The 26,902-nt window shown below is 42.0% G+C and overlaps 1 protein-coding gene across 1 annotated transcript in view; it reads right to left on the bottom strand.

Moving 5' to 3' along the window:
* Positions 1 to 26,902, bottom strand: part of zfpm1 (zinc finger protein, FOG family member 1) — a 295,801-nt gene that overhangs the window by 66,477 nt on the left and 202,422 nt on the right. Inside the window, 1 exon segment of the mRNA XM_034177133.1 lies at positions 23,040 to 23,173. Coding sequence (XP_034033024.1) covers positions 23,040 to 23,173 — 134 coding nt within the window.

The following is a 26,902-nucleotide window of genomic DNA, read 5'->3' as shown; positions in this document are numbered from 1 at the left end:
ATGTGCAGTTTACATCACAAAGTGGATTTGGACATGCTTCAAAAGCATTTGTGCTATGCACTTTAGACCATACAATTTTCAAGAGAGGGCCACATACGTCATGTCTGCATTTCAGGTATATAGATGGAGGTAATCTTCAAATGTCCAAAACAGTGCACATGCCCCACACCTCTAAAAACCTGCTGAAAGATAAGGTTTTTGCAGTCTTGCAACATACTGTATGATCTCTAATGAGTGGCCGTGTTGTTGTTGAAGGCATGAATAACAAATGTTAAATAAATAACTACAAATGATGCACTTGTATCTGTCTGTAGCTAATAACAGGCTGCTGTGAATTAAAAGCAGTTTGTCATATCGGTTTGCAGGAAGTGCTATCAGCGCTCTTCTAATGAGAGCTGCTTTCTAATCTCTGCAGGTTAGCTGTGTTCATTGGGGTAACACGTGGCCTCCAACAATCCTAATCCCTGTTAATTACCCCGCCTGCCACCACAGACCTGCAAAATCACCCACTACTCCCTTTCACTCCTGGCTGCTGTATCGTCTCTGATCTGACTGATACTTCCTCCATGGTGATATGTACCTACGTATGCACTGCTAATCAACATTTACGCCCATTGCTTCTATACTAGTGTGACCGGAGGACCTTTGTGGCCGGGACGGCAGTGGGACTGAACCCCAGACTGCTCGAAGTAAAGACCAGAACTCTACCAGGTCAGCCAAAGAGGAATTCCCCTTTAGCCAAGACCAGAACTCTACCAGGTCAGACAAAGGGGAACTCCCCATTCAGAGAAAGGGGAATTCCCCATTAGCCAAGACCAGAACTCTACCAGGTCAGCCAAAGAGGAATTCCCCTTTAGCCAAGACCAGAACTCTACCAGGTCAGCCAAAGAGGAATTCCCCATTAGCCAAGACCAGAACTCTACCAGGTCAGCCAAAGGGGAATTCCCTGTTAGCCAAGCTAGGGGGAACGTCTTTTCAATCTGGACTTCATCTTGCTACACTAGGAATATGACTGAAAAGTTGTGATTTACAAATCATGAGTTTGTTGGTTGTCCATCCAGGAATTTACCACTATTTAGGACAAGGCAAACCAGATACTCCTCTTCCAGCCAGCTACTCCTGGGGGAGTCCCAATGTGTTCCACAGCCAAACAGGATGCATCACTTCGCCAAGATGATGTGGGTGAACCTTGAGTTGGAGTCGTCTAGCAGGTATCCCAATCAGATAGACAAACAACTTCTACCGGTTCCTTTCAACATGAAGGAGAAGTGGTTGTTCTCTTTATCCTGTATCAAAGGCTGAGTTCAACCAGCTGCAAAGGAAACTCATTTGGGCTGCCTCGATCCACACTGCCAAGATAAATACCTCCTTCAGCTGGGGCAGCAACATGCTCCCACGGTGGAAGGTTAGGGGCGTAACAATTAACTGAAACTATTCAAAAATCAATTTTATAGTAACAGATACAACTTCATCCACACACTGAGGCCTGGACTGATTCAAATGCATTACGAATCAGTCAATGGCTTGATTATAACGTTATAAATCGGCTGACTTCAGTTTGTTTTGCTCAGGCTTCAGTGTCTTCAAACTCTCATAAAAAAACTTTGAGGTCAGCGTGAAGTTATCTGTATGTGAGGCAAAAACAAAATCTACATGTCTGACAGCGGTGGACAGTATCAATGTACCAGCTTGAACTTTGCATTCAGTTTGCAATTTCCGAATACTGTGACTACTAGAAAATTGTGAAAACGCGGAGCTCAGACACATTACTATTTGAGGCAGATTAAAATAAAGTGATGGACTTAGAATTTATTTCCTTAAACAGTGGGAGATACTGAATTCGAGCTTGAAAGTGAAAACATCAGAGAAAAATAAAGCATGGTTAATGCATAAAAGTGTAATGGCAAACACATACACACATATCATTCCTGTTTGTGCAACAGGATTTCTGCAGCTAACCCCCCCACTGCCAAAAAAAAAGCCCATCAAGGCCGCTTTGTTATCAATATAAACCAGCCTCACAGCATCCAAACTGCTCCACAATTAGCTGTGACAGTGAAGAAGATGCACAGCAGCCAAACACGCCAAAACACACACTGTGGCCACACACACACACACGCTTATCAATACAGACGCTTCAGCAGCCACTGGGGCATCCAGGCCTCTTTGACGAGCCAACACAATAAAACAATCAGCCCGTCATTAATGAAATGACTAACACAATTAACCAATGAGTGGTGGCAAGCGAGAACAACTGGGAGACCGGGGGGGGGGGTGTTGTTGAAGGTGGCAGACTTTACAATGAGCAGAACAGTTCTGTGTCTGTTTGATACGTGACACCCTGCTAAACTCAAAACCTTCATTCAAACAAAAAAATGCTTTAATAGATGAAAATACAGAAATTTAACACTGGCTTCACGGCTGATCCGGTGTGGGAGCGTGTGCTGGTGTCATGCATAACTACATCCACCACACAATAGAACCACCCTGTGTCTTGGATGGCAACCATCCAGGAAGATAACCAGTCCATCCTTGAATCTCCCAAGTATTACCTGCAGGATCCACATGACACATGGGTGTCCCCTTGTCCTTTTCCATTGTTGGGATTTCCAACACTGAAGCACAAGCTTGCTGGATCGTACTCAGAGCAGTGCACCACATGGACATAGTGTCCCTCACAATTCATACTGGATGTCTCATCTGTGTCTCCTTGTGTAACCCCTCATTTGACATTAATTCCAGGATTCTATGGAGAGCCTCGTATGAAGAACATCTAGTTGTCATCTAAGGTTGGTTTAAATTCTTCATAATTCATGAGAATAAATCTTGCAGAAGCAACACATAAACTGAGCATCCAGAAGAACAGCACCATTTTCACAAGGTCATAAATTTTACTAGTATTACAAACCCAATTAAGAAGTAATTCCTATGCAGGCTCTGTGGCCCGTTGGTACAGTGTTTATCCCCAGATTTTGTAGCGTGAAACGGATGAGCGTTTACAACTCCCCCTGGATGGGACGCCAGTCCGACGCAGGCTTCTTCTCCAGAAAAAGACCTGTACCCACTTACACCTGGGTGGACTGCGACAAGACAGATGAAGTCTCTTCTCCAAGTACACAGATGGACACCGTGACAGAGAATCAAACCCAGGTCTACATCCTGACAGCCCAACTCCTTTTCTCACTGAGCTACCTCCTCCGCATAATTAAGCGAAAATCTGAATCACAGCAATGTGTCAAAATCCTCATCCTGTCACATGAAAATGGTTATGGATTTATCAACAAATACAATAAGATGCCCACCTAAAGTATGTGCAAGCTTACTGGAAACAGTATGATGGACAAAAAAGTTACATCATACTTAATGATTTTGATTCAATTATGCTTTAGCATGATGGGAAATTAATTGAAACAGTAACTAGATTGTTATCTAACCTGAGATACTGGATTATTAAAAATATTTAGCCAGTGGAACAGGCAACAACTCTGACAGGAAACAACACCTTTAACCTATGAGGAAAGCAGATTTTTCAGTCTTCATGAAGTGCCTGTAGAAGTCTGGTTTTAGTTGAGCTTTTAATTATGTTCTCAGGAATGGAGCCACTGAGCCATTGCAATGTCACAACAAGAGTTCTGAGTAAATCCAGGGGGTTTGAAAATGTCACATGTTTTGGCTTCATCTGACTGCCTTCCTATAAACCGTAAGGCCATAGTTTATGGTTTATGTTATTGTGTTATAAGGCTTGAAATGGTTGTGCGCCCACTTATCTTGTCGAAGTGACTGAGCCTTACGTGCCTGCTCATGGACCACAGTCTCAGGATGTGAGCTTACATTTTGGTTGGCTAATTGTGATTCTACTTTGTGGAACAGTTTTCCAGTCAATGTTAGAAAACTCACTTCCACTGAGCCTTTTAACACTAGCTAATCTTAAAACCTTTATTTTCTTTTACTTGCCCCATTCACAAGCATAGTGTCCAAAAATGAAAATTATGTATGCAGATGACTCAACTTTATTCTTTACTGTACCTACTTGTCACTGTTACTTCACACTAGAAGTGGTGGAAAAAAGAATGTTGCAATTAGCAAATGAATAAAATTTAAAAATCATATGTTTTAGAGATGATTTTTCAAAGGTCTCAGATTTGTTTTTTTTAAACTTGTAAAATAAAACTGAACAGTCCACAGAAGACAAACCTTTAACAAGTCAACCAACTTGAATGAAAATTATGTGCCTGATTGGATATCAATGTGTGTGTGTGTGTGTGTGGGGGGGGGTGACAGAGGTGTAACCTAACACTGGCACTCTCTTCTATCCAGACTAATTGACTTTTAAAAAGACTATTGTTGATATCAAATGAGCAGATCGTGGCGGTGTTATTGATTTTTTGACACCATACAAGAGGAAATCTTTATCTGCGTGCTCCTACGACCTGCACTAATAGGTGGGGTTTAACCTCTGCTGAATGACAAATCCCACTGTCTTCCTTTCCTCTTCTCCTTTTGTTCACACGACAAATAGGTCTCTTTTGGACTTTTATTAAAGGTGAGGCCCAGATGTGTACAGAGGCGTGTTTACACGGGGACAAATCCCGTTCTATCTGCTCGTCATACAAAGCGTGTCTCCTTTCAGACACCGACATGGAAACACTGTAGCGCTCCCTCGGCTCCCATATTCCATAATGTGCCATCAAGCTGTTGCGGTCTCCACGGAAGGTATTGGTGTGATGTAGGAGTACATTCTAAGAAACAGAAAACTGCATATTGTAACACGGGTAGACAACAGTTATGCAGCATTACCTGTCACTGGTGTTTCCACTTTCCATATCATGGTTACTGTTTATATTCCACCATCTACTGTCACGCAGAGTTCACGTGACGTCAACCTCACAGTCATCACCGTGCTTTAGGCAAAACATCCTCATAATATTCAATGATGGATTTGTCATCTGCTGTCCTCACATTTCTTTATCAATACCTTAAAGCTACAGTAAGTATGATTTAGCTGTGTTTGTTATATAACGCCTAAACAGATCCTTGTCATTTGATTGGTGGTTTGTATGTCACGTGATATGGATCATTCATCCCATTTGCCATTTTGTTCCATTTACCATGGAAATGTGGTTCCAGACGTTTTGTACGTGCTGCAAACACCGTGCGCTCACACTAGCAGTGACGGTGCTTAAACAAAACCTGATGTGTTGGTTTTGGTAACAGATGACGACTTGAATGATCTTACTGACAGTGCTCATTCTTCTAACACACAAAAAAAAACAACAAAAAAGCAAATCCAGTACGCTGTAAGCCATCTGGAGGCATTTGCAGTATGGGACATCTCTAGCTGAAGTAGAAACGCTGTCGGATGAAGAGCTGGACAAATTTCTGTCGAAATTTGTCGCTGGACTGAGGAAAGCAGATGGCAGTCTGTAGACGAAGAAGCCAATCTTCAGGTACAGACTACATCGTCATTTTAAGACCATGAGAGATGTTGATATTACCAAAGCTAATAAGTTTCATTGTTTTGGATTGGACTCCTATTTACAGTTGGTGTTGGACTGTTTGGAACCTCTTGACCTCAAAGGACCAGTGACGCAACCAAAATGCAAGTCCCTTTTCTCTTGTTTATAAATGAACAAAATATGTAACGAGAAGGATCTATCTTAGGTGTTATATAAAACAAATAATGAATGTTTTTTTCCATTTATGCAATGGAAAGAATATTTCATGTGGTGAAAGATGGAGGAATGTTCCATTCAATCAATCAATCAACTTTTTTCTTATATAGCGCCAAATCACAACAAACAGTTGCCCCAAGGCGCTCCATATTGTAAGGCAAGGCCATACAATAATTATAAAAAACCCCAACGGTCAAAACGACCCCCTATGAGCAAGCACTTGGCAACAGTGGGAAGGAAAAACTCCCTTTTAACAGGAAGAAACCTCCAGCAGAACCAGGCTCAGGGAGGGGCAGTCTTCTGCTGGGACTGGTTGGGGCTGAGGGAAAAACCAGGAAAAAGACATGCCGTGAAGGGGGGCAGAGATCGATCACTAATGATTAAATGCAGAGTGATGCATACGGAGCAAAAAGAGAAAGAAACAGTGCATCATGGGAACCCCCCCACAATCTACGGCTAAAGCAGCATAACCAAGGGATGGCCCAGGGTCACCCGATCCAGCCCTAACTATAAGCCTTAGCGAAAAGGAAAGTTTTAAGCCTAATCTTAAAAGTAGAGAGGGTATCTGTCTCCCTGATCTGAATTGGGAGCTGGTTCCACAGGAGAGGAGCCTGAAAGCTGAAGGCTCTGCCTCCCATTCTACTCTTACAAACCCTAGGAACTACAAGTAAGCCTGCAGTCTGAGAGCGAAGCGCTCTAATGGGGTAATATGGTACTATGAGGTCCCTAAGATAAGATGGGACCTGATTATTCAAAACCTTATAAGTAAGAAGAAGAATTTTAAATTCTATTCTAGAATTAACAGGAAGCCAAAGAAGAGAGGCCAACACGGGTGAGATATGCTCTCTCCTGCTAGTCCCCGTCAGTACTCTAGCTGCAGCATTCTGAACCAACTGAAGGCTTTTTAGGGAACTTTTAGGACAACCTGATAATAATGAATTACAATAGTCCAGCCTAGAGGAAATAAATGCATGAATTAGTTTTTCAGCATCACTCTGAGACAAGACCTTTCTGATTTTAGAGATATTGCGTAAATGCAAAAAGGCAGTCCTACATATTTGTTTAATATGCGCTTTGAATGACATATCCTGATCAAAAATGACTCCAAGATTTCTCACAGTATTACTAGAGATCAGGGAAATGCCATCCAGAGTAACGATCTGGTTAGACACCATGCTTATAAGATTTGTGGGGCCAAGTACAATAACTTCAGTTTTATCTGAGTTTAAAAGCAGGAAATTAGAGGTCATCCATGTCTTTATGTCTGTAAGACAATCCTGCAGTTTAGCTAATTGGTGTGTATCCTCTGGCTTCATGGATAGATAAAGCTGGGTATCATCTGCGTAACAATGAAAATTTAAGCAATACCGTCTAATAATACTGCCTAAGGGAAGCATGTATAAAGTGAATAAAATTGGTCCTAGCACAGAACCTTGTGGAACTCCATAATTAACTTTAGTCTGTGAAGAAGATTCCCCATTTACATGAACAAACTGTAATCTATTAGACAAATATGATTCAAACCACCGCAGCGCAGTGCCTTTAATACCTATGACATGCTCTAATCTCTGTAATAAAATTTTATGGTCAACAGTATCAAAAGCAGCACTGAGGTCCAACAGAACAAGCACAGAGATAAGTCCACTGTCCGAAGCCATAAGAAGATCATTTGTAACTTTCACTAATGCTGTTTCTGTACTATGATGAATTCTAAAACCTGACTGAAACTCTTCAAATAGACCATTCCTCTGCAGGTGATCAGTTAGCTGTTTTACAACTACCCTCTCAAGAATCTTTGAGAGAAAAGGAAGGTTGGAAATTGGCCTATAATTAGCTAAGATAGCTGGGTCAAGTGATGGCTTTTTAAGTAATGGTTTAATCACTGCCACCTTAAAGGCCTGTGGTACATAACCAACCAACAAAGATAGATTGATCATATTTAAGATTGAACCATTAAATAATGGTAGGACTTCCTTGAGCAGCCTGGCAGGAATGGGGTCCAATAAACATGCCGATGGTTTGGACGAAGCAACCAATGAAAATAACTCAGACAGAACAACCGGAGAGAAAGAGTCTAACCAAATACCGGCATCACTGAAAGCAGCCAAAGATAACGATACATCTTTGGGATGGTTATGAGTAATTTTTTCTCTAATAGTCAAAATTTTGTTAGCAAAGAAAGTCATGAAGTCATTACTAGTTAAAGTTAATGGAATACTCAGCTCAATAGAGCTCTGACTCTTTGTCAGCTTAGCTACAGTGCTGAAAAGAAACCTGAGGTTATTCTTATTTTCTTCAATTAGTGATGAGTAGAAAGATGTCCTAGCTTACGGAGGGCTTTTTTTATAGAGCAACAAACTCTTTTTCCAGGCTAAGTGAAGATCTTCTAAATTAGTGAGACGCCATTTCCTCTCCAACTTACGGGTTATCTGCTTTAAGCTACGAGTTTGTGAGTTATACCACGGAGTCAGACACTTCTGATTTAAAGCTCTCTTTTTCAGAGGAGCTACAGCATCCAAAGTTGTCTTCAAAGAGGATGTAAAACTATTGACGAGATACTCTAACTCCCTTACAGAGTTTAGGTAGCTACTCTGCTCTGTGTTGGTATATGACATTAGAGAACATAACGAAGGAATCATATCCGTAAACCTAGTTACAGCGCTTTCTGAAAGACTTCTAGTGTAATGAAACTTATTCCCCACTGCAGGGTAGTCCATCAGGGTAAATGTAAATGTTATTAAAAAATGATCAGACAGAAGGGAGTTTTCAGGGAATACTGTTAAGTCTTCTATTTCCATACCATAAGTCAGAACAAGATCTAAGATATGATTAAAGTGGTGGGTGGACTCATTTACTTTTTGCGCAAAGCCGATAGAGTATAATAATAGATTAAATGCAGTGTTGAGGCTGTCATTCTCAGCATCTGTGTGGATATTAAAATCGCCCACTATAATTATCTTATCTGAGCTAAGCACTAAGTCAGACAAAAGGTCTGAAAATTCACAGAGAAACTCACAGTAATGACCAGGTGGACGATAGATAATAACAAATAAAACTGGTTTTTGGGACTTCCAATTTGGATGGACAAGACTAAGAGACAAGCTTTCAAATGAATTAAAGCTCTGTCTAGGTTTTTGATTAATTAATAAGCTGGAATGGAAGATTGCTGCTAATCCTCCGCCACGGCCCGTGCTACGAGCATTCTGACAGTTAGTGTGACTCGGGGGTGTTGACTCATTTAAACTAATATTCATCCTGCTGTAACCAGGTTTCTGTTAGGCAGAATAAATCAATAGTTGATCAATTATTATATCATTACCAACAGGGACTTAGAAGAGAGAGACCTAATGTTTAATAGACCACATTTAACTGTTTTAGTCTGTGGTGCAATTGAAGGTGCTATATTATTTTTTCTTTTTGAATTTTTATGCTTAAATAGATTTTTGCTGGTTATTGGTGGTCTGGGAGCAGGCACCGTCTCTACGGGGACGGGGCAACGAGGGGATGGCAGGGGGAGAGAAGCTGCAGAGAGGTGTATAAGACCACAGCTCTGCCTCCTGGTCCCAACGCTGGACAGTCACAGTTTGGAGGATCCAAGAAAATTGGCCAGATTTCTAGAAATGAGAGCTGCTCCATCTAAAGTGGGATGGATGCCGTCTCTCCTAACAAGACCAGGTTTTCCCCAGAAGCTTTGCCAATTATCAATGAAGCCCACCTCATTTTTTGGACACCACTCAGACAGCCAGCAATTCAAGGAGAACATGCGGCTAAACATGTCACTTCCGGTCTGATTGGGGAGGGGCCCAGAGAAAACTACAGAGTCCGACATTGTTTTTGCAAAGTTACACACCGATTTAATGTTAATTTTAGTGACCTCCGATTGGCGTAACCGGGTGTCATTACTGCCGACGTGAATTACAATCTTACCAAATTTACGCTTAGCCTTAGCCAGCAATTTCAAATGTCCTTCGATGTCGCCTGCTCCTGGCCCCCGGAAGACAATTGACAATGGTTGCTGGTGTCGCTAACTTCACATTTCTCAAACAGAGGCGGCAATAACCAGAGTTTGATCCTCGGCGAGTGTATCGTCGAGTGGGGAAAAACGGTTAGAGATGTGAACGGGTTGACGGTGTACACGGGGCTTCTGTTTAGGGCTACGCTTCCTCCTCACAGTCACCCAGTCAACCTGCTTTCCCGACTGCCCGGGATCTGCCAGGGGGGAACTAGCGGCAGCTAAGCTACCTTGGTCCGCACCGACTACAGGGGCCTGGCTAGCTGTAGAATTTTCCACGGTGCGGAGCCGAGTCTCCAATTTCGCCCAGCCTGGCCTCCAAAGCTACGAATAAGATGCACTTATTACAAGTACCGTTACTGCTAAAGGAGGCCGAGGGAATAACTAAACATTTCACACCCAGAGCAGAAAAGTGCGGGTGAGACAGGAGAAGCCGCCATGCTAAATCGGCTAAGAGCTAGTAGCTACGCAACCTAGCGGATTCCTAAAAACACACAAAGTGAATAATGTGTAAATAATTTAAAGGTGATCAGCAGAAGGAGTGCCCCAATCAAGGCACCAAACAGGCCATGAAGCAGCACAGGCAACGCACGACAACAGCGAACGCACGACAACGGTGCTAAAATAAAATAAAAATCAACTAAACACGCTGTGGAGCAGCACAGATAACGCACGACAACAGTGCTAAAGAGAAAAAAAATAAATAAAAAAATAAAATAAATAAAAAAAATAAAAAAAAATAAAAACGAAAGCGTTAGCAAGCTAGTTAGCTTGCCAACGCTGATGAAAGTTAGCTGATAAAAGTGCTCCGTCGCGATGTTTCGGACGTTAGAGGTCTTCCTTAGGCGTTGGAGCACAGTAAAAAAGTAAAAAAAAAAAAAAAGTAAAAGGTTAAAAAAGTAAAAAGTCTTGAAAAAGACTGTTAATTCAAGTCAAACGCAGCAGGTAGCAGTCTCTGTGTAAACAGTCCCAACAGAGAGCCAAAATCCTTTGTCTGAGACGCGATACAACCCCCTTAACCGCAACACCTTCCTCACTGTAGGTTGCCTGGGTGATGTGGGGGATTTAGCAGGCTCAGACTACAACGTACAGGCTGTGGACATCGGACATCTAAGCAGCAATCCCAGCGGTGCCTCCAAATGTTGTACCCAGGATATGGGGTACTATGCTGCAGTACCTCTGACAATATGAGGGAAATAATCACGAGAGTTATTTCGGGTTGTTTCTCCCACGCAGAGGTTTATTGCAATGAGGAGAAACCCCGCGGAACTCACTCCATTCAACAAGGCAATCTGTTCACGAGTGTAAAATCAACAATAAATCAATGTATTTTCATCAGCTTAGAATACGCCTCTCATATCAACACTGGCGTGGGCCTCTCATGTTGTACCACCTTGTGACTACAGCAATTAGCATTTTGCATTGCAGCCTTAAAATCAAAGTAAAAAGAAGAGCAACCAGTGGTTTCTCCCCTATACAACAACAGCCTACCGGCTACTAATGCAGGCTAACAAGCTTGCGAACCCTTATGTTTTCAAAAAGAGGATCGCATATAATGCTTGTCACAAGAGAAGGCAAGAGAGAACTAATCACCGCTACCAAACGTGAAAAAGCAAAGGGAAACAAAATCATGACTCTGGCTTTAATTATGCATTCACTGATGAATAGTAATTGGACTGCATTTTCTACAGTGCTTCTGTATTTGATGCAGATGCTCAAACTGCTTCACAATGATGCCTCACACACACACACTACACACACACAACAGAGTGCTGCTATGCAAGGTGCTCAATGCACACATGCTGCTCAAGGGCACCTTCATTTTTTTTCTGTGATCAAGGAATCGAATCACAGATATTGTGAACATGAGGCCAACTTTAAAAACAGGCCACAACCTCCCCAATTAATTGTCGATGTATGAAAATTAATAGTGTACAAATAAATTAAAAAATTACCTTCCAAAATCAATCACTGTCCTGGCAAGTTGTCCTCTTAAGAGAACTGTTATCGGACACCATGACAATCAATAAATCTCTTGTGATATTGTTGTCTCTGTCACAATTTAGGCCGGATCTGGGCTTGATTTACTAGTTATTTTATTTCATCATGTGTTTATTCTCTGTTCTGTTTTGCTATGCCATCACTGTTTCTTTGTTACTTTTATTTTTCGGCCATTAGTTCAGTTCCGTTCTAGTTTCTTCAGCCGGTGTGTGTTTGCATGATCTTCGTTAGTTTATCACTTGTTTATTTTGCTTTTCTCATATGTGCTAACGGTTATGCTGTAATGTAGGGTTTTGCTTTCTGTCATCATGTAGTCTTCTTATAGATTGTTTAACCACCTTGTCTCTTAGTCAGTTTCTAGTTTAGTTTTGCTTAAGTATTTATTTTCCATTTTATTCTCTGATCAGTTCTCCTGTTGATGCCCTGTTCGTTGTTGCCCTCGGTTTCCGTTTTTAGCTCTGTTCTCAGTTTTTCCTCATTACCATTTGGTTGTTTCCACTCCACGCCCTACACCTGACATCACGTCTTCATCCCTCACTCATATTTGATTGTGTTGTCACTTCATGCCACTTCACCAGCTCTTGTGTCCTCCTCTCTCTCTGTGACTCTTTCTGCTTTGTGTTTCTATTCACTCATGCTCTTTGCACCTGCTCACATATCTTTGTCTTTCTTCACTCCACCTTGTGCTGTCCTCCCTCACTATCTTGCTCCATGCATAATCTTTGTTCACTAGCCCGCCCCTGTCTAGATCATTCACCTCATGTGCACCTTGTTAACCCCTGCTTATTTCATCTCCTCCCAGCCACCACACGACTGCTCGTTTGTTGACTTTGCACACTCACCAACTCTTTTATTCAGTCCTGTTTTTGCCTTGCTGTGTACTGAGATCCTGCTTCATGTTTTTGACTGCGCCTTTATGCCTCATCCCTGATGTCCGTGTTTGCTCGTGCCTCAGAACCCTGCTCAACCATGACTGTGTTTTTGCCTCGCCCTGTTTGTATTTCTGCTTCACTGACTGATCACCTGTGTACCAAACCTGAGCCTGAATAGGGTTGCATATTGAGAATTGATTCGATCCACCGATATAATGGTCTTTTTGCTTAACAATTCCCTTATCGGTCCTTCAGAGCGGCCGTTGTTTTTGAGGGTCTTTGTTGGGAAAATGTTCATTTCTCTATGTTGATTACAGACCCACTGCAGGGTCTGTAATCAACCGTGTCTGCAGCGTGACTCCACTTTGAAGCGTGAACCAAACGAGCAGTGGTTCGATCCGCTGGCTCGCTGGTTCTTTGATTTGTTGCTATTCAGAAGCGACCATTCCGCTTCTTAACCCCTCTCAAAGCCATTAAAATATGTCAATCGTGAGTCACTTTTGTGTGTATTAAAGTCACTAACTGGGACATTTGTCTTGTTGCAGTCAAGAAACGAGAATCGTCTTCCATTCCGTTGGCACAGCTCCAAATGCTGCGCGGCTCTCTGCCGAGACAGAGTCCGGTCAGAATTAATAACTTCAAAGCGAATTTCCACTTTAAATAAAATGACTCCTCTTTCCAAACGTTGTAATACAGACAATAAAGTACAATCAACTAAAATTTTTTTTCTCCCAGCACAGCCAGCTGCAAGAGCTCAGCTCAGATGTATGGAAAGATGTTCATGCCAATAATGTCTGAAAGGAAATGCTTTTGACAAAAACTACAGATTTTGTTTATTTCTGTTCATGTCCAGAGATCAAGGATCCACCATGTAGTTTTTATGTCCACAGTTTAAGGATCCAGTGACCACTTTCATATTTATTTACTTTAAGACTCAATAAAATGTTGCTGATATAGAAAACCTGTAAAGCCTACTTTTAGTACACAGAAAATTCAATAAGGGAATCGATAAGGAATCGAATCGATAAGCAGAATCGATAATGGCATCGATACAAATAAATCTATCAATACCCATCCCTAAGCCTGAATTAAAGACCCTGATTTCTTTTACACCGTAGCCTAGTCCGGGAGTCTGCATTGCGGGTCCTTTGCTCATGTGCCTGGCACCACCACCTTGGACAGTCTCTTTTAACAGCTGGACATGTTCCAACTTGTCCTTAGGCTTCCAACCGAGGTGTTTTTCCTGTGGCGGAGCGTCGCGGCGGCTGCGAGCCGACACTGCAATCCGCCTGCACGTCTTCATTAAAAAAATCTCCTTTAACAGTGGAATATCCGGATAAAATGCTGAAACCGACTTCTTCTGAAACTTCTCTGTTCTCTCACGACGTCCTGGACCAATAGAGCCTGAAATGTGCAGGTTTTCAGCTTGAAACAGGCTGACGACGGCGCCTGAGAGCGCTGCGTGACGTCTCGCACCGTGGGAAGTCCTTAAAGCGACAGTATCACCTCAAAATCTCTCATCAGCCGTTAAAATTTTCACTGAAAACCAGCTTAATTTTTCGAACCGTGTCCACTTCGATGTGCCTCACAGGTTTAGAAAAAATTTTGATCAAACAAAGCGCCAGTCTCTCAGCAACTTCTCAGACAAAGGAATTCTGACGAGGGGCTGGACGACTCCTCCCACAAGGAGTGCTCACAGGCGAATGACGTCACCAACAGGCGTGGAAAAACTCACGCATGCGCACGAGGGTTCAAGCATGTCTGACATTAAAACATATGAATGAAATCCATATAGTTTTTGAAAAAAATTAAAAGGACCTATACTTTATGGACAGACCTCGTAAAAGATATTTTAGATTTTTGAGTTAAGCTCATGAAAAATGGGAGCAAAAACAAAGTGTCTGTTCAGTGTAATTGCATGTACATGAGACATGGCAGTGGCAAGGTTTTCACTATGACCTGCTGGCCAACATGTTGCTGTAGCCACAAGCCTTGAGCTCCCTTTAACCGGGAATATTCCACCTTTATATCCTTTCACTAAGGTACTTATATCATGTCTCCATATACATTTCAACACGCTTAACTTTTTCTTGTTCCCCCCTTTTTAATATTATTATATTATGGAAATACTGGAGGAGTGGGGTACAATTAGTTATACCTAACAGCTAATGTTAGCTTATCTAGCCGGGCGTAGCAACGTTTATCGCAGCTTACAAAATAGTTGGTTCTTTCTGTTTGATAACCCACATTAATTCATACTTTTGTCCACATTTATTTTTATATGTTTGTTAATACCGTTATTGTAGGTTTAACTACGCTATTGTACTTATACACTAATTACCATTTTTGTTTATCTTGTTAGCTTGCTAGGTACGGTTGGCTTATTAACGGCTAGTTTAGCTCTTCTAGCTAGAACTAGCTTATTTTCGTTATTTACAATTTTATTTTACATGGTGTAGATTTTTAATGATTCATCAGTTTATGTGTTCTTTTTAAAGATATCAACATATACAACCCCTGGCAAAAATTATGGAATCACCAGCCTCGGAGGATGTTCATTCAGTTGTTTAATTTTGTAGAAAAAAAGCAGATCACAGACATGACACAAAACTCAAGTCATTTCAAATGGCAACTTTCTGGCTTTAAGAAACACTATAAGAAATCAGGAAAAAAAATTGTGGCAGTCAGTAACGGTTACTTTTTTAGACCAAGCAGAGGGGAAAAAAATATGGACTCACTCAATTCAGAGGAAAAAAATATGGAATCACCCTGTAAATTTTCATCCCCCAAACTAACACCTGCATCAAATCAGATCTGCTCGTTAGTCTGCATCACATACCATCACATCCATCACATACAATTTGGCCAAGCACCTCAAGTGGATTTTGGCTCCTCTAGTGGGTAACTCAGATCACCATGTGGAGAACACACATATTTTGTGAACAAGATCAAGGACCTTGAGCTGGAGGCAGATGAAACTATGGTGTCATTTGATATGACATCGTTGTTCACCTGCATCCCCGCCGCTGAGGCCATCTCAGCTGTGAGGCAGAGACTGCTGGAGGATGTGTCTCTACTTGAAAGGACCAAACTCACACCAGACCACATCTGCCAACTCTTGGAGATCTGTCTTAACGCCATGTATTTCCTGTTTAGGGGGAATTACTACAGGCAGATCCACGGTTGTGCGATGGGGTCTCTGGTATCCCCCATTGTGGCCAATCTGTACATGGAGCGAGTGGAGAAGACAGCCTTGACGTCTTTCACGGGCATCTCTCCCAGTCACTGGTTCAGATATGTCGATGACACATGGGTTAAAATCAAGCAACAGGAGGTCGAGGACTTTGCAGAACACATCAACTCGGTGGATTCCAATAACAAGTTCACACGTGAGGATGCCAGAAACAACCATTTAGCCTTCTTGGACTGTGATGTTACAATTGGAGAGAACAGGCAGCTCCAGACAGGGCTTTACAGAAAACCCACTCACACTGACCAATATCTGCTCTTTGGCTCAAACCACCCCTTGAACACAAGCTCGGGGTGATCAGGACTCTTCAACACAGAGCCCTACAGGTGCCCACAACTGCAGAGGGAAGGGTTAAAGAACAACAACTTGTACGGAAAGCCCTCACAGTATGTGGGTAGCCACGATGGTCCCTGGACAAAGTGCAGAAGTCCCAGAAAACAAAGAGACCAGATAGACAGGAGACAGAGACAAGAAGGAGAGGAGTGTCTCTCCCTTATTTAGCAGGAGTAGGGGAAAAATACAGAGGATCTTCAGACAGCACAAAATCCCAGTTTACTTTAAATCGGTTAACACCTTGAGACAGAAATTAGTTCCCTAAGGACAGGATCCCTAGTTACAAACAGAGCAATGTAGTGTATTCTATCAGATGTCAGGATAACTGTAATGAACACTACATAGGTGAGACTAAGCAACTTTTACACAAAAGGCTATACCAGCACCGCAGAGAGGGCGCCAGTGGACCTCAGTCTGCAGTTCATCTCCACCTGAAAGACACTAACCACACGTTTGAGGACAAGGAAGTTAAAATCTTAGCCAGAGAGAAGAAATGGTTTGAGAGAGGTGTCAAGGAAGCATTCTTTGTGAAACAGTTGAAACCCAGCCTTAACCGGAGAGGGGGTCTCAGACATGTTTTGTCCCCTGTTTACCATGGGGTACTCAGGTCAAAGCAGTTTCAGTCTTTGTTCATGGTAATGAGTCATTCACATCATCAGGAGAGTCGTCAAGGGAGCCATCAGGTAAGGCTTCCATCCCATCATTAGGAGGGACAGTTGCCCTGTCATTAGGAGGGTGCTAACTAGAGCCCAAGAGGTGCTAATTAGAGCTACTGTTTAGTCACTAGCCTGTAGCAGTCGGCCTCTCGGTAGGAGGGGTCTGGTTAGGTTAAAACTCCAGCTTTTGTTGACATTCTGTTTTTATTCTCATACAAGAGTCAAGACAGAAGTCAGACTACCAGAGCAAGAATTTTAGCTGAGGAAGCTTCTGCGATTTGAAGCGAAACGTCCTCACGTCAAGCAACCCAGTCCAGTCGAAGATCAAGCTTCTCTACTGTTGCAAAAGATGTTGGTTGTTCACAGTCAGCTGTGTCTAAACTCTGGACCAAATACAAACACATGGGAAGGTTGTTAAAGGCAAAACTACTGGTAGACCAAGGAAGACATCACAGCGTCAAGACAGAAAACTTAAAGCAATATGTCTCAAAAATCGAAAATGCACAACAAAACAAATGAGGAACGAATGGGGGGAGGAAACTGGAGTCAATGTCTGTGACCGAACTGCTAGAAACCGCCTAAAGGAAATGGGATTTACATACAGAAAAAGCTAAATGAAAGCCATCATTAACACCTAAACAGGAAAAAAAAAACAAGGTTACAATGGGCTAAGGAAAAGCAATCGTGGACTGTGGACATCCTCCGAGGCCGGTGATTCCATAATTATTGCCACGCGGTTGTAGTACCTTAGTTCTTAGGTTTCTATTTGATAGCATATAGATTATGCTTTTTATTTTCCTATAGTATGCTAGCAGAGTTACTGTTAGATAGATAACAATACACATTACATCCTAGCTTCTGTTTCTATAATAAATACCATGACCATGACCAAATCTTCTCCTGTATTAATATTTAGGTTTTTAAATACCTACTCCTGTTATTATATAGTACCAAATTTATTGTATATGTTGTTTATACCCTTAATATTTAAATATACTTATATATATGATGTCTTATCTTTCTTATGCCTTATTATTTATTAGTATATGTGCTTTTTTCTTGAGCCGCTTGGGTGGGTAGGGAGAGTCCCATGGGATAACAAAGCTTTTCAACCTACCATCCCTGGTTCTCAAGACCAGGCACCTAAGATGGCTCTACTCTTACTCTTTTCTACTCTTCTATTTACTCTTCCTTTTAGATATTTAGATATAACTTAGTATACTAGCATAGTTCCACCCTTAGAATTGGAATATAATATATAAGATATACCTACTGAATTTTCATGTGAACCCACCCAAGATTTTAGTCCAAAGTAATACCTAGACCAGTGGTGTCCAAACTATTCCAGAAAGGGCCAAGAGCGTGCAGGCTTTCTTTGCAGCCACTGACTCCAGCAGGTGATTCACTGATTAACATCACTTTGAGCAGATGGTATGATGAGTTCAATCAGTGAAATCACCTGCTGGAGTCAGTGGCTGCAAAGAAAACCTGCACCCTCTTGGCCCTTTCTGGAATACTTTGGACACCACTGACATAGAAGCATTGATTCATTTTTGTAGCCACAAGATTTTGACCTTGACCCAACTTTAGAAGGTTACCTTGGTTACACAGCACTCACGTGGAAACTACGAAAAGATTTTGGCCCAGAGAAATATCAGGAAGCATTGATGAGGTACTGCAGTGGCAAGGTTTTGACTGTGACCTACCTTTAAATAGGTCACAAGGGTCACAGGGCGCGCACGTGCAAACCTGTTGAAGATTATGGTCCAGGGAGCTGTAAGCAACGATGATGAGTTATTAAGGCTACAAGGTTTTGACTGGACCTACCTTTAAATAGGTCACAAGGATCACAGGGTGCGCACGTGCAAACCTGTTGAAGATTATGGTCCAGGGAGATGGAAGCATCGATGATGAGTTAGTAAGGCTACAAGGGTTTTGACTGTGATGTAACTTTAAGTAGGTCCCAAGGTCAGAGAGGTCAGAAGGGTCACAGAGGGCCATGTGTAAACCTGTCAAAGATCATGGCCCAAGAACAGTGCAACTGAAGTGAAAGTCATACCTTGAAGTGTTGATGAGCTATCTTGTCCCCTCGCCCTCCAGAAAGAGGATGCAAATTGCAGCTTATTCTGCTGATTGACAAAAACGCTTAACTAATCATCACAGTGGTCCTCAAAGTTCCTGTCTACGGTGCGTTCAAATGCCAAACTTCCTTCTTTCAGATAAAGAGTAATAAACTGATGTAATTATTCCTCAAACAACCAATCACAGCCTGCGGTTGTGGTGGCTAAGGCTTCAGTGGAGTGGCATTGGGACGAGCCGATTTCTCCTCTCCAGCACAGCGAGGAGGAAAGCCTGACCCCTGCTGACATGGGAGGGAGGGAGGGGAGGGATGGAGTGAGGATATGGAGTGACAGGGGGAGAAACACAGGAGGAATGTGAGATTACGGTTACTATCTGCTGCAGATACTGAAGGTCCATCTCCTCACTCTTTCAGTCCACAGATGGAAGAGGGAGACGAGGAGACAGAGGAGGAGGAGGAGGACATGAGGAAGAAGAGAGTAAGTGAGTATTAAACATCAGAAAGACATTCAGAGTCCATAAATGAACCAAAAGTGTCTTTAGAGAGGAGGAATAGGATGGTACGGACAGCAAAGGGAGGGAAGAACAAAAGGTGATGGGTGAATGAGTGTGGTGCGCGTGCGCACACACACACACACACACTCTAAATAGTCTGTACACTCAGAACTGCACTGATATAAACGAAATCTTAGAATGAGAGCCTATCAAGCAGGAATCAATCATGGGGTTTGTTGTCCAGGAGGATGGCGCCATGTGGAGATAAAGACAGGCGGACGTCTGGGGAGAGCTGGGAGCCAGGAGGAGAGGAGGGGAGCACACAGAATACAGGAGAGGATGGAACAGGAGAGGAACCGAGAGATGAGGAGAGGATAAGCCTGGCGAAAGGGGGGGGGGGGGGGGCAATGACGAGGGGAATGAGGAAGGTGGGTCAAGAGAGAGGAGGATGGGGGGAAAGGCAGATGAGAGGATAAGAAAGAAGAGGAGAAGAGCATAAGGATGAGGAGAGAACAGGAATGGAGAGGGCAGGAAAAGGGTGTTAATGAAGAGAGAGGAAAAAAAAAGAAAAGCACGAAAGAGCCAGTGTCATGATGACCTGGTGTGGAACCACGAGTGGGCTGGACTGAACCGGGTTACAGCTTTGGACTGAACACACAACGAGAAAAGTGAAGAAGAGAATGAATAAATGTGCGTCTGAACTCCACGGCAGGAAGTTCCTGCGTTGGCGGTATCACATGATTAAACCGACGCCCACATGATGTACCAACAGCCTCTGATAGGCTGCATCCGGTCCCACACATTCCAGCTGCTGTCACACATACAGATGATAAGGTGTTTATTCATTCTCTATCTTCTTTGTCCAACCGCATGACCTCTGACCTTTCACCTTTCCAGCTGAAATCTCTTCAGTTACTTTTAGATGTCCAGCGACATGCCGTACTCTTCCCCAAAAAAAATCCCTTCCCTAATTCATTCATTCATTTCTGGACAACAAACCATTATTTCCACAGTGAGCAGGTGTTTACAAGACACTTCAAAGCTATTGTATCACATGACACATCAATCAACAGTGAATCATTATCTACTGCACATGGTGCAGCGGTTAACACAGCGATATGAGGATCAAATCCCAGAGCAGGCATGGAGGACCTCCTAGCATCTTTTGAACACTGCCCCCCACTTTGGCCCTACTGTGCCCTCAATGTTTCTTGACCACCAAGATGGTGATCCATACAAATCCTCTTCAACAAGTCAAGGACTATGATTAATGGGAAAAGAGAGAGTAGTAGGTTTGACATGGGTCAGCACCCCTGTAAGCCAGGTGGACTAGGACAATGCAGATGAAGTGTCTGAAGACAGAAAGGTAGCTGACCGTGAATGGAACCCAGGTCTACATTTTGGTGGCCCAACTCCTGTCCCACTGAGTTACCTCCTTTGCAAGATTAATGGAGACTATTAGTCAAATTGAAAATTAGTTTTAAGATGATGAAATCAAAGAGACCCAACAAACTGGCCAGACGAAGGCCTGTGACAGTGAAACGCCCTGTTCCTTAGTAAAGGCAACCATACCCAGCTATGCCCAGTACTAATCCAATACCACTGCTTTTTACAAATCACAGAGTGACATTAATTAGGATCGTTCTACCACCTGATGGAGTTCATGCAAAGTCACAACTGATAGAACATTTAAGTGTCGGTGTTGTGAGTTTGAAATTATGGAGCTCCTTTTGGAGTTTCAAAAAAAGTATTTCAGAAGAAAATTAAGAGTTATAAAATGTAAAATATAAAATTTGAGTAAAATGATATTCTTGTATTTTAATTTGTGAAAATATGTTTTGGAATTTTTGTGTGTGCGTGTGTGTATTTACTTTCATATGTCCAATCATGCAAAGTTTCATTACCACAGAAACAAATTCACTCATCCATCCTTCCTCATCCTTCATTCATTCAAGTAGAAAGATATTATACCTGGAAATTATCTACTACTATAAGCAACAGAATGGTCATCTTAATGTTCTTGAAATGGAATATCGTCACCTGGCGGACACTTACCATCAATGCAGGTACAACAAAATTCTTCATATACTTTTATTTTTGATCACAAAATTGTTGACATTACAATAAAATTTGCTAATTTTTCTGTTTTCTTTTTAAATGATAGACAGTTTACCCAGATGTGATGATGATTCAAGCAGGTAGTGCGCTTGCCTCCTATGCAAAAGATCCATGGTTCCAGGACACTTGTGCCCTTGTGTCAATCATTTGGAATAAAACATGTACAAAATCATTACCATACCAGGTCTACTGTAGCAAACCCAAGCAAAAACAAAAGCTGACCATAGAAGTGTCGACTGAGTGAACATGCATCACATTATGGTGTATTCAGAGTCTTAACAATTAGCCCGGCGTTTGCCGACGGAGAATGAAAAGTTGATTAACGTCAACCAGTGACGTCGGGATGTGCCGGAACTCGCCGTCATTCAAGCAAAACCGATGTTTATCGTGGTCCTGGAAAAATTTTCAACATGCTTAAAATTTACGATGCATATACAAAAACAATGCAAGAGTTGAGCTCCAATACTAATACATCACCTCCGCTAATACAATGTTACTGCTCCGCCAGCCTCCGCTAACCAACGTCGGAGGTTTGACTGGATGCACCACCCTCCTCTGCATCCTTTGGGCATGAAGTAATATGTAGAAATGTGAAGGAATATGTAGAACCTATCTTGTTGATACAACAACAGCAAGTGAAACAATCACAGTGTTAGCTAGATTTTATATAGTGACGTCTCAAACTTTGAGTCGATGATCAACTCCACCAAGCTACACTACTGTTCTGCGGAGTGCGCTACCAGTACATCTGCCCTCTGATGCCAAAAGTTGAACTGTGTCCTATAGTAAGTTGGTGGACCATCACTAAATGTCGAGCTCTGCCAGTACAACGTTGCCCTCTACTGTGCTATGGCGACCTGCATTGAAGACAGGAAATTTGTACCCCTGGAAGAGCCTCCTTCAGTATTTCACATTGATTTTTGAGAATCTGCTACATCAGCCACTTCACATTATAGTGTGAATGGGCCCTTCAGGTAACTAACTTTAGGCTAAATGCTGTACAGTAAATGTTGTACAGACAGAGATCTTACAACTATACTAGGTTAGTCACTCAGCATCATTAGAAACTGAAAGTGTAACATGCCCACACTATAAAACTTAATCAGTACACCTAATCCAGAACCTAACAAGAAATGACTGCCAGCCGTTTCGTTTTGAGGTGCTCCCTGTTAATGTCATTTATTGCATAAGTGACAAGATCATTCTTGGACATGCAGCATGGTTCTAAATGACTGCACAGAGGTTCTACATGACACTGCTTTGATGTTAAAATGCTTTCACTTCGAAGCATACTCAGAAAAATTGAAGTTAGCTGCAGCAGGTTTACATGTTTCACTTCCTTCATGCAGCAAAGCTCTTGGTTTGCAATCAGTATTTTTCCATTCACAAAGTACACTTTCTTAAAAAGCTTTATGGTCAAAGCTGAGCACCAGAGGGCCTGTACAATGACAGGACACCCTGCAGTACCATAATCAATGATAATGACAGTAAATCAGTGTCTGCAGGGGTGTCAGGAATGTACTAAAAGAATGAACATGTGATAGTTCTTACCTCTCTCTGCTGATCCTCTGTGCTGCCCTCTGACTGGAGGATTCCTGGGTATGGGCCCCATGTTGTGTCTGGATGGAGGTCCCTACCAGCCACCAAACCATTCTTGGTGGTTCCTTCTGTCAGCTCCACGCCATCTGGACAGAAGAGGAAACAGGTGGGTGTTTGACACCGATTAAACAATTCAATAAATCTAAAACAAACTGGAGGCCAGTGGAGTGAGTAGAGTACAGACGTAATATGCTCACGTCTGGAAGTGTTTGTTAAAAGAGGAGCAGCAGCATTCTGCACCAGTTGGAGATGTGCAAGAGACGACTGGTTAATACCAGTATAAAGTGCATTACAATAATCAAGCCTGGAGCTGATGAAAGCATGAATGGCCGTCTCGAGATCACGTCTACTGAGAAAGCACTTTACTTTAGCCAGCAGACGTAGCTGGAAAAAAAATGGACTTCATCTGTTGCTCGAACCTCAAACAGCTGTCAAATATCACTCCAAAAGTCTTGACAGCTGGTTTCAAATAATTATCCAGAGTACCAAAGTTTGACAGGACAACATTTGGTATGCCAGAACGTCCAAACACAATGTTCTCTGTTTTACCATTGTTCAGGTAAAGGAAATTTTGGGACAGCCACTGGTTTACATCATGAATACAATTAAATAATGATGACAAAGCATTGCTTCCATTAGTCCTCATAGGCAGATAGATTTGCAGGTCATCTGCATAGCAATGAAAGGACAGGTTGTGCTGGGCTATAAGTGACCCCAGTGGCAACAATGAAAATACAACAGGGCCAAGAATAGAACCCTGTGGCACTCCACAACAAAGAGGAGCAATTGACGAGGAGAGGTCACCAATCATAATGGAAAAACTCAGCCAAATACGATTTAAACCACTTAAGTAGAGTACAATTGGCTGAAATGTTCCCACTACATTGACAGTTTTGAAAAAGAGCATCAACATCTCGCCAAGGCCCAAGAATGTGTACATTACAACAACAAATAGGTCTTTGCAAAGTGATAAGGCTCTAGCAATATCAAAGAAAGTTGTGCAGGGTGGTTGGGTGCACCCTCTCATTGGGTCTCCTGCTAGCATAGGACACTGATCCTCTCACTAGTACCCCCTATTGCTTTTTGCCACACCTGCAGTTTTGGGACTATGTGGCAATTATGTAGCTCCATACAATCATTCATGGCTCATGATATCACACACCTCATTACATTGATCAAACTCAACACCTAGGTTCAGACCTTCCCCTACACACACACACACACACACACACACACACACACACACACACACACACACACACACACACACACACACACACACACACACACACACACACACACACACACACACACACACATACATTAATGTAACTCACATTCACTCAATAAACCCCTTAATTCATGAGCACCTTCCTTACTAAACGTTCTTTTTTTTAACGCCCGTTTCCTCACCGTGCTTGTTGGTGTCCTTGTTAGCCGTTGAAGATACTGTTTTTGTCACTGTCCATCACTGTCATTGTGTCTATTGGTTCACTTGTGTGTTACCCTACGAATTCATGTGGGAAAAAATGGAAAAAAGTAGAACTGTTGCTGCAATACTAAAACTGCAAAGGAAGAGTTCAGATGCAAAACCCAGTATCTCCAAAACCATAAATTTTTAGTTGACGCCAACATGCACTTGGCTGTCAAGGGGACCAAAATATGAAATATGAAATATGAAATATGCGCAAAATATGAAAGAATTTGAACAAACTGTTCTCATGTTATTGATGAAAGTGTTAGTCTAATCTGACCGCGTTTTTTAGTCACAAGAAATCTAACGCGTTAATCTTTCCAAATCAATCATCAGATTAAAGTTACTTTGTCCAAGTCAAAGTACGTTACTATTATTTTTGTATTTTTATACAGTATAAATCAGGGGTGCCTCGATCGCAGAGATAGTGTGGGTCAATCACAGAATTAAAACTGGCCTGTGGGCAGAGCAGCTCCGAATTAAAAACAGTTGTCATCTCTCAAAGTGTGGTGACGGCAACACATCTGCACTGAGCTCTACTAAGACATTTTTATACTTTTTTTTTTCTTTAAAACTCTGTGCTGCACTGTGAGTGTCTGCCCAAATGTGCCTAAAGTCTCTTTCTGAGGACGACATGATGTAAAAAAGCAGATAAAACTTTCTTACCTGTCAACCTGATCGTGCCTTCTGCATAAATACACATTATCCTTTCTTCCTGCTCAGACAGCAAACCAGGGGCGAATCCAGATAGGGAAGGGGGAGGGATGTGCCCCCCCCCACAACACTGTTAGATTAAATGTACACTTTTGAAAACATTTTTCATGCTACTACTACTAACAATAATAATAATTTCAACATCTAAAACATTTAGAAACAGTGCTGTCAGAAGTTAAATATGAGGTCAAGAAAGACTGTCTTTATTTTATTTTTTATAAAACAAGAATTTATGTTCATTGAAGTCAAGAAAGACTGACTTTGTTTCATGTTTTACAGAAACTTTTTTTAGGAAATAGTATTTAAATTCTCCTTAAATGTCAGGACATACATTGTTTATGTTAATGTTAAAAATGCACTTCCAATAAAGTGAGTATTGGCAAAACTTGTTAACATTTTCATGTTGAGGTGGCAGGGGGTTGTCTTTAGCAGCTGCTGAAAGTAACTAATAAAGTAACTAGTAATCAAACTTAGTTACATTTAAAATTGAGTAATCAGTGAGGTAACTAAGTTACTTTTACAAGAAGTAATCAGTCATTGGATTACTTTTTCAAAGTAACTGAGTTGATTCGAACACCACTATGGTTGTTGTGCTGTTAGATCTCAGTGCTGCATTTGATACAGTGGATCATCATATTCTACTTGATAGGCTGGAAAATAATTTTGGGATTACTGGGAATGCCCTTGAATGGCTGACGTCATACTCGACCAGTTGTTCTCACTGTGTTTTGTACAGTAACACTACCTCTAACCTTAGTGACATGAAATTTGGGGTTCCACAGGGCTCCGTCTTAGGCCCCCTGCTTTTCTCCCTTTATATAGCACCCCTTAATTAGCACCCCTGATACTCAGTTATACATGCTGATAACTGCTAGTAATCTCATCCACATAAAATCCTTAGAAGATTGCCTTGCATCAGTGAGAAGCTGGATGTCTAGAAACTTCCTACTTTTAAACTCTGATAAGACTGAAATGATGGTTCTTGGTCCAGTGAGACATCGGCTTCAATTTGACCAGTTAACGCTTAGCCTAGGTTCGTGTCATACATCACACAGACAAAGTGAGGAACCTTGGGGTAATTTTGATCCTACGTTGTCCTTTGACCTCCACTTTAGAAATATTACCAGGACTGCTTTCTTCCACTTGTGAAATATAACAATCTGTCCCATCCTGTCTATGGCTGATGCTGAGACCGTGATCCATGTGTTTATCTCTTCTAGATTGGAAGATTGCAATGTTCTATTTTCTGGTTTACCACAGTCTAGCATTAGGGCTCTCCAATTGGTTCAAAATGCTGCAGCCAGACTTTTGACACAAAGCAGAAAGTTTGACCACATTACACCCATTTTGGCATCCCTTCACTGGCTTCCTGTCCCAGTGAGATCAGATTTTAAGGTTCTGCAACAATTCTATAAAATTGTTCACAGACTGGCACCTCCCTACTCAGCTGACCTAATTAACCCTTATGTACCGGTCCGGGCTTTGCGTTCTCAGGGTGCAGGACTACTTTATGTCCCTAAGGTGAATAAGAAGTCTGCGGGTCAAGGAGCTTTCTCTTATCGTGCCCCTGTTCTGTGGAATGATCTCCCCGCGTCAATAAAACAGTCAGATTCTGTGGAGGCTTCAA

This window comes from Thalassophryne amazonica, chromosome 8 (assembly GCF_902500255.1).
Source record: "Thalassophryne amazonica chromosome 8, fThaAma1.1, whole genome shotgun sequence".
Taxonomy (NCBI): domain Eukaryota; kingdom Metazoa; phylum Chordata; class Actinopteri; order Batrachoidiformes; family Batrachoididae; genus Thalassophryne; species Thalassophryne amazonica.
This window is presented reverse-complemented; position numbering and strand designations above follow the sequence as displayed.